Source organism: Balaenoptera ricei, chromosome 17, assembly GCF_028023285.1.
Source record: "Balaenoptera ricei isolate mBalRic1 chromosome 17, mBalRic1.hap2, whole genome shotgun sequence".
NCBI classification, from domain to species: Eukaryota; Metazoa; Chordata; class Mammalia; order Artiodactyla; family Balaenopteridae; genus Balaenoptera; species Balaenoptera ricei.
Window position 1 is genome coordinate 1,530,318 of NC_082655.1, and position 14,643 is coordinate 1,544,960.

Genomic DNA, 14,643 nt, shown 5'->3' on the forward strand with positions numbered 1-14,643 from the left:
CAGTGGTCTGGTTTGCCGGTCCTGCTGGCTCTGTCTGTCCTAGGCTCCCGCCCACCCTGGGTCACCCAGTCTTGACCTCGAACCAGCCCTGGCCCAGGGCAGGGGATGACCCACGGGAGGGGAGCCAGACAGGAGAGGCAGGAGGACTCCCAGGGTTCACAGGAGCGGCCCCAGTTCTGGTTCCCTGGGAGCGAGGCAGGCCCACCACCTCACCCAGCGGCCCCCTGGGGGAAGGCTGACGGGGCTGGTGGGGGAGGTGGGACCCCAGGAACCCCCCCACCACCACCCGGCTCTTCCTCTCTGCCTGGGAGCGGGGTCTGAGACCGACTGCCCACAGGAGCCCACCAGATAGAGGGATGGACAAAAGCCACTCGGGCTGCCAGGGCAGACAAGGGCCTCTGGGCCGGCAGGGCTGGCCCCCTTCGGACAGCCACCCACACTGCCCGCACGGTGCACCTCCCATTTTGGCAGAATGGCTTGGCTGGCGCATCGCTCCCACAAAGTCTGGCTCCTGCTCTCAGGAGGGTCCTTCTGGGCTCTCACCCATCATGGGGCCTCTCTTAATACCAAGGGCCTTTCTGCTCCCCGCCCCCCAGCACTGGACGAACACCCACAGGTCCTGGGCCCTGCAGTACAGTCACGATCATGACCAGGGTCCCTCGTCACTCCCAGGGGGTAGACAGTGCAGAACCACCACTTCTGGAGGGAGGCCCATTTGACAGATGGGAATGCTGAGGACCGTGCTTTGTGGCTCTTTGGAGGGCAGCTGCTCCGCTAACTCACCGCAGGGGGCCCCGCAGGGGGCCGTGCTGGTGAAGCTTCTGGTTTTGGCGGGCCCTAAGCTTTGTTTGCATGTTTAGGGCCAGGGGCTAGGCCCCCAGGCCGGAGCCAGACCCTCATTCCTGTTCACCCGGGAGGCCAGAGGCTGTGCGCTGAGGGTTCATCGTGTGCCACGCCATCTTACGTGATCCACAGTCGTATCATTTGAGGACCAGAAAAGAGGTTTATGGAATTAAATGAGGCTCTCCGGAGGCCACACAGCCATCGAGCCTGGGGACCGGGCCCCAGTCCAGTTCCTCGGCTGAGCTGGCCTCGGGGGCGGGGCAGAGCAGCAGCTGGTGTAAGACAGCAGCCCGGGCGCCCTGGGAGCCAGGCCTCTCCCCAGGAGGACATGAGGCTGCTCCCTGGGCTCCTGCTGGCCGCTGCCTTGAACCTGGAGCTGGGTGAGTCCAGGGCTCAGGGCCACCTCCTCTCCAGCCCTCCCCGCTGGCTCTAAGCCTGTCCCTCCGATCTCGGCCACCACTGAGCTGTGACTCCCACCTTGGGGGAGCCCACTTCCTGCCCCCGCGCCCCCTTTCCTGAGGCACTGGCCCTCCCGTCCACCAGCTCCTACCCTCTGCCCAACCCACCCCCGGACCTGCGGGCCCATCAGCTGAGCCCTCACCCTGTCCTCGTCCCTGCAAGAGGTGCGGACCGCTCAGCGCCCTGCCCCTGGCTTGGCCCCTCCTTCCCCCACCCCCACAGGCCTTCCCAGTCCAGCAGTGACCCCACCCACCTGAATTTGATGTCTTGGCCTGCTCCTGGGTCCACCCTCTCATGCCTTCCTCCTTCCTCTCCCCCAGGGAGGATCCAGGCCTCTCCCCTTTCCGGTCCGGCCTTATTCTGGAGGCAGTTTTCCCACTCCCATCACTGCAGTCTTCTCTGGCTCCGCCCACATCCACTGTCGCTGGCTGCATCTGCCCCTGAGGCCTGCTCAAGGGGTCCTCGGGGACATGTCCCAAAATGGGGTTGCCCACACCTGGCCTCGTCATCTCCCCACCGACCCCCGAGTTGGGGTGGCATCTCCACCCACCCAGATGCCTGAACAAAACCAGCTGGGCCCCCGCAATCCAATCCCAACCAGCCCACTCCCCCAGCCCCCAGCCATTTTCCCACCTGGGTCAGCACCCGCCTCACCAGCCCCATGGCCCTAAATGAGATGGACAGAGGAAGCATCTGGACAGCCCCGGCCCAGGCCCGGTGCTCCCCCTCCCAACTGTTTCTGGGATCTGCCCACTGTCTCCCCTTGCAGGGACCCTGGGGAAGGGGGGTCTCTGCCCTGTGGGAAAAGTCTGTGAGGCTCGGGGCCCAGGCCTCACCAATGACCCCCGAGAACTGCCCCTGGGTCATCAGGGTGGATGGATGAGGACAGGAAGACTGGGGGATCTGAGCTCAATGCAGAGAAAGCCCTTGTCACCGCCAGAGCTGGGTCACGGGGGTTGGGCGGCCTCCTCTCCCTCCCCCGGCTCAGCCTATGGCCAGGGGATCATGGGAGCCCCGCCGGGTGCTGAGTGTCCACTGAGACGTCGCTGAGTGGAAAGAGAGGGTGCCATTATGCAGGAGTTGCCCTCAGCTCTGTCCCTGTCTGTGTGTCCGTCTGTCTGTCCCTATGCCTGTGGCTGCAGTCCAAGCCTTGCAGTGTCACCAGTGCAAGGGCTTTGGAGGATGCTCCCACAAGTCCAGAGGCCCGGCAGGCTCCAGCGCTGTATCACTATCGCCACCCATGAGTAGGGGGTGCGGAGCGGGCTGGCCACACCCTCCTGGCCCAGGTGGGGGGCGCCAGGCTCAGAGGGGCATAGCCTGACCCAGGCGTCCAGCAAGTCAGGAGCAGGGCAGGGAGAGAACCCACTGGCCTCAGCCCAGAAGAGGGCCTGAGAGAGGGGACCAGGTCCACCCAGGTGGGGGGCTGACCCTCCGCCCCCAGGGGCCCCCATCAGGGGGTTTGGAGGTGACGGCCAAAGGGTAGGGGTTTCTTTTTGAGACAATGAAAGTATTCTAAAACTGACTCTGATGGTTGCACGTATCTCTAAATATGCCAAAAACACTTCACATGGGTGAATTGCATGGTATGTAAAGTATACCCAATAAAGCTGTTAAAAAGAAAAAAAAGAAAAAACATTTTAAGAAAAACAAGACTCAAAATTCAGATTGAGAAAGATTCATGATGACATACAAATCTAAAAAGAAATGCGTGAAAAATGCCATAAACAAATCTAAAAGAAGACAAGGTAGGAAACATTTGCTATATGCGAAAAAGAGGTGGATTCCATTCCTATATAAAGAAAACTACAAATCCACAAGGAAGGGGCAAGGACATGAGTAGCACGTTCAAAGGAAAAGACATTCAACCACACTTCCAATCAGAGAGGAGCAAAATGAAGGAAGTAGCATTTTAAATCTTTGAGCAAAAAAATGGCAGGACAGTGATGCCAAGGGGGCAGGGACAGCGCCCGCTGTGTGCCCTGGCGGGAATCGCGCAAGGAGGTGCCGCCGGTGAAGCTGTAAGATGTCCCTGGAGTGTTGTTGAGTGCAGGCTGCCGAGACGTCACCCAAACACCTGGGACGGGAGGGACGTGGGGTAAGAAGCCCTGACCACTGGACCAGGAGGGCCCTGCCCGGGAGGGAGACGGCACGGTACTCGAGGGACTGATCTGGCCCCCGTGTGTGTGTCCCATTGCCCGTGGCTAAAGGCCGTGAAGACTCTGCAGTGGAGGGCCTCACAGCGGTGTTTTGAGCACAGACTGAGCAGCCTGAGTGCCCGCTAGGACAGGGAGTAATCCGTCAGGGCATCCCACTGGGCGCTGCAGAGAGAAGAAACAGGTACAGCCACGGCCCCAGGAGCCCTTCACACTGTCTGCGCAGTTTCTTCACATCTTAGAAACATGGGTTTAAGGGCCCTCAGTCTGCTCTGCCGGACACAAGAGGGGCATAGGTAAGTGGAAACCCAGGTAGGGAAACCCCTTGGCCTACTTGGGGATCCACAGACACTGCTCTGAGGAGACAACCCCACAGGCAGGCTGGGTAGGAGGCCATGCCGGGCAGCTGGAGCCGCGGAGCCCTGACCCTGGTCCCACGCTGAGCCCCGACCCTGGTGACAAGCTGAGCCCTGACCCTGGTCCCACTCTGAGCCCCGACCCTGGTCACACGCTGAGCCCTGACCCTGATCAACTCTGAGCCCTGAGCCTGGTCACACGCTGAGCCCTGATGCTGGTCACACTCTGAGACCTGACACTGGTCACAATCTGAGCCCTGACCTTGGTGACATGCTGAGCCCTGAGCCTGGTCACACTCTGACCCCTGAGCCTGGTCACACTCTGACCCCTGAGCCTGGTCACACGCTGATCTCTGATCCAGAGGCTCCTGGAGAAACAGAGAGAAGGATGTAGACCTCTTAGCAGGGAGGCACCCTAAGCAGAGCAGCCCAGACGCTGGCTGGGGCACATTCCTCCTCACCCTAAGTAGGTAGCAACTTTGCAGAAAGGTTCAGCCTGTGTCTCCCCAGCAGGGGTCACGCAGAAACTCTAGGAGGAGTTAATGCCCAAGGGCCAGGTATGTTCCGGAAGGAAAGAACAGGTGGGGGCCCTGGGTCTGAGGGCAGGACGGCGGTGGGCTGGGCCAGCCACAGCAAAGGAATTGGGCTCAACCCAAGGAAGAACCTCGGCTGTGCGTGGTGGTGTCTGCACCACCAGGATTAGCTGCACCCAGCATCCAGCTTGGCAGCCTGGCGAAGAGCAGAATCAGACAGGCCCGGCTGCTGTCTTGGCTTTTGCCCAGCCCTCCCTGGATGACCGGCCCGTCAGCTCGCTGCTAGAGCCTCCCATCCTGCATCCAAAATCCAGGCATCAGCACTGGGTACCATCGTTGGCTGTAGTGAGAAAAATAAGATTCAGCAGGCGGAGTGTCTGACACATTCTGGGTGTTAAGGAAGGCTAGGTGTCCCCCGACCCAGTGCCCAGGGAGACATAGGCCCTCCCAGTCTCGGGGTCAAAGACCAGACCCCAAATGGAGCTGATGCCCAGAGGCTAGAAAAGGCCTTGGGGTGATGGCGGGGTGGGGCGGGCGGTCCCAAGACAGAATTTCAACCACGAGAGGCAGGGGTGGGAAGGGCATCCCCGGTGCAGGAAGAGCGGGAGCGGAGTCTGGAGGGAGTGAGGTCTGGAGCCTTTGGTAGAAGATGGAGGGTGGAGCGAGGCTGCAGCAGAGCCCCGAGTGCCTCTGCGCACAGCCCTGCCATCAACCCGCCCCTACCCTCCCAGCGTGTGCTCCGGCAGCATGGGGTCTGGAGGAGGGGGTGACAGGGTCACAGGTGGGGCACACCTGGCGAGGCTGAGGTGCAGGCCGCCCCGGGGGGGCGCAGTGCCTGGAGCCGCTTGAATCTAGGGCCCAAATCCACATCTCCCCCATCTGAGCCCGGGCCGGGGCCTGCCTGTCAACTTCGTGACCTGCAGTTGGGCCAGGGGAGCCCCGCCTGAGGGGCAGCCCCCTCGGCCCTGATCCAGGAGTGCCTGCCCCCCCAGGGGACGCCAGGATTAGCATCCCAAGGCGACCCTGCCCCTTCCCCCTCCCCCCATCCAGGACCTTCCTGTTGACCCAGCACTTTTCCTGTCTTTGTCCCCTTAAGCCTGTGAGCACATTTTGGCTGGTTGTCCTGGCGGCCATCTCCCCATCACTACGTCCCACATGACCACCTCAAAGAAGCTGGGTGCTGGGACCTGGGGCGCCCTGGGAGGATTCGAACGCAGAACCACTAGACCAGCAATCCACCCTGGAGAACGGCGTGGGGACCCCAGGCCGGACAGGTGCCTGACAGAGGCAGGGGTCAGGGTGCAGGAGAGCCCTCACCCTCTGCTGCTCCCTTCCAGGTGGCCTGGGGGTCTTCCTCAGGTGCAGGGATGTCTCAGGTTGGGGTGGGGGGAGAAGGTAGAGAGCCCCACCGAGGGAGTTACAGAGGCGGGTGAGGAACCCCCAATCCTAAGAGGGGGGTCACGAGGGTGCGGGGAGGGGCCCAGACTGCGCGGGAGGTGGAGGAATGGGGAAGGGGCAGGGAGGGGCGGGGGGGGGGGAACCACAGAGGAGCGGGTGTCCAGGTGGAGGCGGGTGGGGCCCAGTGGGCGGGGGGCGGGTCTCCGTGCCTCTGCCACCCACAGTCCTCCTGATCTGCTCGGCTGACCGGTCGGGTGGCTGCAGCGGGTGTTCGCCATCCCTGCGGGGCAGGCCCAGGACCGCGCGCGCTGCAGGGACCAGACTCTGGGGGACACGGCTGGCGCTGCTGGCGCTGGTGCTGGCCGCCGGCTGTGAGCTCGGTGAGGGGTGCGGGGCCGCCAGAGGAGGCAGTGCCTGGGGCAATGGGGGGATGGAGGGAGAGGAAGAAAGCAGGGCGGCAGAGGAGATGTGGTGTGAGAAGGGAGAGGTGGCAGTGGGGTGGGCCAGGCACGGTGGGGCTCTGCGGCAGACGGGGCGCCTGCGACCTGGGCCAGGGTGAGGAGGGGTGTGGCGGGGAGGGGCCTCTCCCCAGGGCTGCGACTGGCAGGGGGGTTGGTGGCCAAGGTCCTGGGTGCCCACTGGAGAACAGCCCTTCGTCAGCATGGGGCTCCAGGGAAGGGCTTTCTGCTGGGGCGGGCGGGCAGGGTCAGAATCATGCTCCCCGGCTCCTGGGCCATGGTGCGGGGGCAGGTCTCAGGAGGGGCCTTGCGGACACCAGGGAGGCACCGGGGGGTGGGGGAGCAGGAGGTGGAGAAGAGGGAAGCAAACCAGACATACTGGGAGACTGGGGGTCTGAGAGACATCCCAGGCCCTTGGGGGGCCCACCCCCAACCAGAAAAGGAGCTGGGTTGGGTGGGCCCCAGCCAGATGGTTCTGCCCATTTCCCAGAGGGGAAAACTGAGGTCATCCCGAGAGACACAGCAACAGTCAGCGGGGGTGGAGGGGCCTCACTGTGCACGTGGGCGGCTTGGGCTGCCATGGTAGGGGTGGGGCACTGGGGCTGGAGGGAAGAGGAGCAGCCTGTGTGCCCTAAGTCCCCCGCCACCCCACCACCCTACGCCCTGACCGGCCTGGGTCCCACTGGACCGTGGCTCTTCTCCCCTCCCTTGTTAAGCTTCCACCAGCGGGGACACCGGGCCCAGCCCGGCCCACCCTGCACGCCACATACCTCCTTGCCTGATCCCCGATCCCCTCTGCAGCCCTTCGGGTCCTGCATTTTGCTGATGAGGATGCCAGGGGTGACCCGCCTGCCCCTGCCAGGCCCTTTACTGCAGGGGCCCCAGTGCCTCCGTCTCCCCGCGCCTCCCCAGTGCTCCCAAAGCTGCTTCATCCCTGCCTGGCCTTGGCCCCTCCAGGGGCACAGTCGGCCTCAGGACTCGGGGACCCCAGCTCGAAGCTCTTGAATGTCCCCTGAGTTTTGGTCGGTGGGCGACTGGACCCTGGGTGGAGCTGTCCTCCTCAAACCTGGGCCTTCTGGTCAGAGGGCTTGGGAGGGCCGGGGCCTGCCTGACCCGTCCCTCTCCACTCCTTCCCCAGTGGTGGCCTTGCAATGCTACAACAGTCCTGAGCCCACCAGCGTGTCCAGCTGAGTCACCACCACGACCTGCAATGCCCACAGAACCATGTGCAAGACCACGCTCTGCTCCCTGGAGATGGGGCAGTGGGGCCGGGTAGGGCGGGGCTGGGGTCCCAGGGTCAGAGCTGCCTCCAGGCCAGGCACCCCGTGGGCAGAGAGCAGTCGCCACCTTCGTCAGTTCCAGAAAGGGCTTTGGGTCCAAGCAGCCGGGCCTCCCTCCCTCCCTCGTTCCTCCCTGTCCTTCCTGCGATGGCAACAATCTTCAGCCTGGCTGGGGAGTCGCTGGGGGAGGAGTGGCCTCATCCCGCGGGGCATCTGGAGCGAATCACCACGAGTGCTGCGCAATGGTGGTGGACAGGAGGAGGGGCTGGGTCACGGAGGGACTGAGACGGGGGTGGTGACCCCAGAGTGGATGCTGCAGGAGACAGCTGGGCTGGGGCTTGGAGGCCGTGGAGGACGGGGTCATAGGCCAGCCTGACGCCGGTGCCCCCATACCCCCAGCGTCCCCTTTCCGGGGGGGCTCCGCGGTGACCAAGTCCTGTGCCAGCAAGTGCGTGCCCTCGGACGTGGACGGCATCGGCTGGACCCGGCCCGTGTCCTGCTGCAACACTGACCTGTGCTACGTGGACGGGGCGCCTGCCCTGGGCCTTTGAGCAATCGTGGCCCACGGCCGCACCAGGCCTCCTGAATCTCTTTTCTGGGAGCGGACCTGCCCGCTGGCATGGGGAGGGCCGCCCGCTGTGTCTCAGGCTCCATCACCTAGGCCGTGTCCCCCTCAGCCCTTCTAGCCCTTCCATCCATCTCTCCGTCCACCTCTGCCGGGCCCAGCCGCCCCGGCTCTCTTGGGAGCTCTCTCTTCGCCCACACTGCTGCCCCGTCTGTCCGTGCGCCCTCCATCTCCCTGTGACGTGGGGACAAGGACGGTCACTAGCCCTGGGACACCCCCACCAACCAGGCAGGTCTCTGCCCTCCTGGCCTCGGGGGCTCTGGGGGCCCCACGGGCAGGGGGAGCACCACATCCACCAGGACTGGATCTGGGGGGCTTCTTGGAGGAGGGGGCATTAGGGCTGCCCTTGAATGACAGAGACATTGGCTGGTAGAGGAGGGCAGGCCAGGCCAGGTGGAAGGTAGGTCTAGGGGGGCAAGCGGCCCAGGATCTGGGATGACTCCATGAAGCGTCCCAAGGCTCACTGGCCTGCCCCTGAACAGGGCTTTACCCCGTGGTCAGGCCTGTGGTGACATGGTCCCCTGCGTCGTGCGGTGGAGGGCGCTGAGAGGCGCAGGCTGGGGGGCAGGCTGCAAGCCTTCTCCGGGCCCACCCCGGAAAGCTCCCCTGGCCCCGCCTCACCAAGCCCCACTCCCTGCTGCCCAGGGCAGCCCAAGCTCCAGTGCAGGAGGGAGCTCTGTTTCACCTTGGTCTTGGGCCAGCTCCAAAGCTCCAGACCATCTCCCCAGAGAGCCACCCATCCGACAGGCCTCTCAAACCACTCCCCGACCACACACACACACACACACACACACACACACACACACACGTATACACAGTCCTATAAGCACTCAGCACAGGCAGGCCCGGGCACTTGAGGAAGGATGGACCCAGGGGAAGGCAGGAGACAGGCCCTAGGTACCCTGGGATGCCCCCTCCTCTCTGCCCCACCACCCTGCCCTGCCCTGCTCCAGAAGCTTCTCCTAGGCCCCTGGGTGAGTGGGCCCCTGGGATCTGGGAGGGGCGCCCAGCACCCAGCGTCTCCTGCCAAGTTGAGATGGGGCTGTGTAGCCTTCCTTCTGCACCACAGGGTGTCCCCCAGCCTGCAACCCTGGGTCCAGAGAGCCCCACTGTCAGCCATCACCCCCTTTAAGGGCCTCCTGCTCCTGGAGGGAGGAAGGCAGCAGCCAGGACTCATGGTCGGGTGCCACCGAGGGCACCCCAGGCCTGTGGGAGAAGAGACCGGTGGTGGCCTAGAAGGCCCCCTGTTCCTCGGACCCTGGCAACTCCACACCTCTGCTTCCTGTGGGTAAGACTTGCCATCCGAGCCAGCTCCCAGCCGGCAGGACCCCCGCAGACCCCCTGCCTTGGGCGGACCCTTGGGCTGGGAGGCCAGGAACGTTCACACGCTGTCTTGCATGCCACATCGGGGGCTGTGACGGCGCTGAGCTTGTCAAGGGGGAGACACTGCCCCCAGTCACGCATCGCACCTCTCACCTGGCTCTTCTCGTGCCTCTCACAAAAATGAGGACAGCGGAGGGTCACTTGGCCTTAAAGCCTGGACTGAGACTCAGTAAACACACACACACACACACACACACACACACACACAGCCCTACAGGCAAACACGGGAAGGCTGCGTGCCCTTCCTGGCCACTACCCCGCTGCCGCCCCGGCAGCGCCCTCCCTGCCAGCCTCCACCTCCGAGGTCTTCCGGCTCCTTCAGAGCCGGGGCGCAGGCCCTTTCCAGGCAGCCTCCCCCGACAGCACACGGGGTCTCCCGACCTGGAGCCCAGACCAGCCTGCTTCTCGGCACGCCCACCCCACCGCTGTTCCACGTCCACCTCCACTGTGACCTTCACGGGCAAGTTTTCACAGCTGCCCTCTGGGTCGATGATCCTCTGCCTGGTCTACACATAAAGGAAGGGGGTCAGGGTGGCTCATGAGCAGACCTGGTCGCACGGGAGGTCGGGGGAGCAGGGACCCACTCAGTCCCCGAGGCTCCAGACCAGACGCTCCCCGGGTCCTCTCACCAAGTCCTTAGTGCGCTCGCGGACCAAGCCCCAGGGGAGGGCCGTCCTGCTGCTGTCTGTGCCGCACCTGCCGTGCGCGACTTGATGGTCCGACTTGCATTAGCCACAGTCTCTCCCTTTGCAAACAACGCCCCCGCCCTGTTTCCTTGCAACCATCTCTCAGTCCACGTGGCCAGGTCACTTCTGCCCTCACAACTGCCCAGGGTCCCTAGTCCCATCATACAAACAGAAATCCAGTCCAGAGGGATGAGAGTCACCCCAAGGCCACACGTGGAGACGGCAGCAAAGCCCAGACCCAGGCCTCCCGGGTGCCAGCCCCGAGCTCCTCCCAGCATGCCATCCTGCCCCGAGACTGGGGGTAACTCCCTACCCTGCAGCCGGCCCCCCTCCACTGTCCACATGGCATACACCATTTCATCCACCACCTACCCGTCCACTTGTTCTTTCATCCACCCCCCTTTCCCACCAGCCAGCCCCCCCCCATGCAGCGTCTATCCACTCATTCCTCCCTCCACGCACCCACTCTCTCAAACATCGTCTATCCACCCACCTGTCTTTTCAACCATCCATCCGTGCATCCTTCCATCTATCCATCCACTCACCCACCCACCCATCCATCCATCCACACAACCACTCACTGAGCCCTCAGAGGACAGAGAAACCAGAAAGGACTCTGGGTGAGAAGCACCTGGACTGGGGAGATTGGAGGCTACGACGGGAGACCAGAGAGGCTGCTCAGTGAGAAGCAGAGCACAGGCAAAGGCGTGGAAATGGGAGTGTGCAGTGGAGGTGGGCAGTGAAGAAGATCCAGGAGCCTGGGGGGGCATGGGCAGAGCCCTCTTGTCTGGGGTCTAGAACGAGGAGGCTCAGGCTTGGTCTCAAGGCCATTCGTGGGGAAGGGGTTGGCAGTGATGAGGTGGCTGGTCCGGGCACCACCCTCATCAGTCCAAAAGGGGGCCTGGTGGGCCCACACCCACCCCTCACCAGGCACTCACCTCCTCTGCACCTGACCTGACACCCCACCTCCGGGCCTCTGCTCTGGTGGGTCCCTGGGTCAGGTATGCACCAGGTAGAGGACGTCTCGGAGTGGAGGAGATGGACCTTGGCCTGGTTGGGTTTGAGAGGGACATCAGTCCAGGCCGGAGCCTGACAAACAGGCCTGCAGTTCCTGTGTGGCAAGAACAGGCCGGGCTGCAGGGAGGGGCCGCGGGGCGCCGCTCCCTCAGGGCCTGTGCGTGCGCTGGCGGCCACGCGCCCTCCTGCCAGCCGCCTCCCAGTTCTGCCCTGTGCCACCCAGATGGGGGCCCAAGGGCTGGCTATAAATCCCCACCGGAGGCCGGCACAGGCGGCCGCCCTCCCGGCTCAGGAGCAGAGGGAACGGCCTTTCCCAGGGCCCTGCTGCCGCTGCATCTCACCTCGGCCTTGACCGTGAGCTTGGGTGAGTGCGGCCGGCTGGCAAGGGGCCCTGTCTCTGGTCCTCGCTTGGCCCACCTCCTCAGTGGGGAGGGGGCCACTGGGGGGCTTTGAGGGGAAGGCTTCCTTAGGTCCCCCACTGGGCTCACCTTCCCTCACCCTAAATGAGCCGCCTGGTCCTGAGCCTGGCTTCACCCAGGACAAGGGTCACAGCCCGCTCTCCAGGAAGGCGAACCAAGGCTCGGGGAGAGGGTCGCAGCGTTCAAGCCTGCGCTCAGTGGCCTGGGCCTGAAGGGGCTCAGTAGGGAGAGCCACTCTCCCAGGGAGGGACAGGAGAAGATGCTCCAGGTGGATCCGTGGGGAACGGCCCAGGGGCTGGACCATCCCTGGCCTCTTCTCCAGCCCTTCCTCCTGTGTCCAGGATGGGTCTCAAGGCCAGATGATGAGGGTCTGTCCCTATCCCTCTCCCAGGTGAGGCCTTAAGATGCGTCACCTGTGAGCAGCCCAGGGCCCTTCTTTTGAGCAAGACCATTACTAACTGCAAGCCGGAGGACACAGCGTGCAAGACCTCGCAGCTGACGGTGGAGTCAGGTGAGGCTGGGGGCCCGCAGGTTGGCTCTGTGGGGCTGCATCAGCCTCGGGCTCCCAGCTCCCATCTCAGGGCCACATCACAGACCCCAACAGGGTAACTTCCCAGGGCGGCAGTTAGTTTAGGGGTCTCAGGGTAGCATGGGAAGAGGCAGGAAGGGCACGGTCAAGTGCATGGAGGCCGGGGCGGCTGAAGAAGGCGCTGGGCGGTGGGGACCAGTCTCTGATGGCTGCCCTCCCCGGCAGAGTTCCCCTTCAACCACAGCCCCGTGGTGACCAGTTCCTGCTCCAGCTCCTGCGAGGACGCTGACCCAGACACCATCGGGGCTGCCCACCCCAGCTACTGCTGTTTCCATGACCTCTGTAATTCTATGGGGGTTGCCAGGCTCAGTGCTGGGGCCCTAGTCCCTAGGGGGCCATAATCCTGGGCCACCTCCTTTCCTGAAGAGCCTGGCACTGCTGGCGGTCAGCGCTGCTGGCACGCCCCCATGGCCCAAGCTCACTGGGCCTCAGGTTACTCGTGGGACCCTAGGGGAGAGAACCGTTTCAGGGCACTCTGCCCTCCTCCACCAAACTTGTCAAAAATAAATAAGGTGAGGCTGGAGATGACCTCTTTTCTTCTGGACGCTGAGAGCCCACAGACCGCCTTCAGGCAGCTGGGCGGAACCAGGCGTGTTCTGGCCCCTGAGCCTCGTTCTCACCCAGGGCCATTTCGACCCATTTCACAGATGGGAAAACAGAGGCTTAGGGGGAGAAATGCATCCTAGGCCAGCCTTCCTGCATGTCAGACCAGGCAGGACCCATTCCTCAGCCCAAGTAAAATCTGACCCCGCTCCCAGAATATTCCCTGAGACCCTGTAGGCATCACCCCCGCTCCACACCCCCAGGATGGGGAGGAAACTGGGGTTGCAATCCAGTTTTCTCCGCGGGCAAGTATGCCTGTCCAGCCCAGGGCTGCCGCAGCAGCAAGCGGAGGCTGGGGAAGAGGGCATGTGGAGCTCAGACAGCCTGCCTACCCAGGCTGGGTCTTCCCGAGTGTGTAGGAGTGGGGTGCCCCTGGGCCTGCTGGCATCCATACATCTCCACGGGGCTCAGTCACCTCCTGTGACAACGGGCCTACTACACCCTGGGCCCTGGGGACAGCTGAGATTAGAGGAGGCTGTGTGCACGGAACACGAAGGCCATGCCAGCTCAGCCCAGGCCCCCAGGGCCAGCTCGGGGGTCCAGGCCGTGCTGCGCCCGCAGCACTCCCAATGGCCTGGCCTGTCTGCCCAAGGATGGGCAGCAGAGTGTCCTCGGAGGCTGACCACCCCCCAGGAGCCCAGGGTCCTTAGGTCCCAGGAGGCCCTGTCTCAGGCTCCTGCCCCTCCCACGTGGCTCCCAGCTGTCCCTGGCAGTCACCTGCTCCAGCCCCACTCCAGGGAGGCAGAGGCGGGAGCCAGAGTGAGCCCAGGGTGTCTCTGCCCACCATGCCATTGGGCCTCTGGGCTGGGTACTTTCCACGCTCTGCATTGCGGCCAGACTTCTAGACAGCACCTAATGGACCCTGCACTTGGAGGCCAGGGCCAGGGCCACCGCCTCACCTTGGGGACCCTCACCCCAAGGAGTGGGAGACTGAGTCACTCCCACCTCAGCCTCAGCAGAGGAGCAACACGGAGGGTACCTCTGGGCTCTTTAGGGGTGCAGAGCAGGTGAGCGGGCGGGTGGCAGCAGGCACCTGCGGGGCCTCCGCCCTGCGCCGACATGGCCAGCAGAGGGCACGCGCCCCTCGGACCCCTCCCCTGGGCACCCAGGTCATGCATCTGCCCTGCCGACACCTCCACCGGGAGCTCAGCGAGGTGGTCTGAGCCCAAGGGGGCCCACCAAGTCCCTGCCCAGCCCGCGGGCCTGGAAACGCCCACCGGCCCGCACCCACCACGGGAGCTGGGGAGGCCGCGGTGGAGGGGCCTCAAGAGTGGCCAGAGGGTGGCTGGCAGCTGCTCACACCATCTGCGGGCACGTGGGGCCTTAGAGGCAAGGAGCTGGTGCCAGACCGCGCCCACGCCCCACCTCCAGTCATGGGGAAGCTGTGGGTCACAGAGAACTGCAAAGGGAGGGGAGATGCCCACCAAGGGTTACCAAGGGCTGCTCAACGCCCCACCCCTGCCCACTGGCAAGGGAAAGGAGCAAGGGTCCCTCTTCCATTAAGTTAAAATCGAGAAAAGGAGAGATGAGATTAGGGTGTGGAACGCCACCACTGCCCCGCCAGGAGCTCCGGCGCCCCTCCCCTCCCCACCCCCGTGTCCCACAGGCAGGTGTCAGGCGGGGGAGTCACCTGGGAGTCAGATACCCCACAGACAACACAGGGTTGTGGGGTGCTGGCGCGGGCATCTCTGTAGCCGTCGGCCTGTGGGAGGTGGGGAGCGTGGCCCAGGGGAGAACCAGTGGCCGGCGCGCGTGCGGGCTGAAACAGTCACCTGAATTTCTCAACAAAAGCGGCCAGTCCACGGGATCAGAGTGGGACTCGCCAGAAGAGCCAGGCTGCA

The 14,643-nt window shown here is 64.1% G+C and overlaps 2 protein-coding genes across 2 annotated transcripts; both read left to right on the top strand.

The window, feature by feature from the left end:
* The first annotated feature begins 4,353 nt into the window (after positions 1–4,353).
* Positions 4,354–12,540, top strand: SLURP1 (secreted LY6/PLAUR domain containing 1). Its single transcript, XM_059902405.1, has 5 exons — positions 4,354–4,368; positions 4,594–4,671; positions 5,630–5,681; positions 12,002–12,121; positions 12,365–12,540. The coding sequence occupies exons 1-5, from the start codon at positions 4,354–4,356 to the stop codon at positions 12,538–12,540; spliced, it is 441 nt and encodes a 146-aa protein (XP_059758388.1).
* LYPD2 (LY6/PLAUR domain containing 2) lies at positions 5,712–8,031 on the top strand. The gene is given in 4 exon segments (XM_059902394.1): positions 5,712–5,739; positions 5,967–6,122; positions 7,339–7,456; positions 7,878–8,031. Coding segments are annotated over 4 exon segments (456 nt in total).
* Positions 12,541–14,643: the final 2,103 nt, after the last annotated feature.

Excerpts from the sequence above, each read along its gene's own strand:
- SLURP1 (XM_059902405.1), top strand. Across the intron at positions 5,682-12,001 it reads CCTCTGCTGCTCCCTTCCAG|GTGAGGCCTTAAGATGCGTC; the intron begins GTGGCCTGGGGG and ends TCCCTCTCCCAG. Across the intron at positions 12,122-12,364 it reads GCAGCTGACGGTGGAGTCAG|AGTTCCCCTTCAACCACAGC; the intron begins GTGAGGCTGGGG and ends CCTCCCCGGCAG.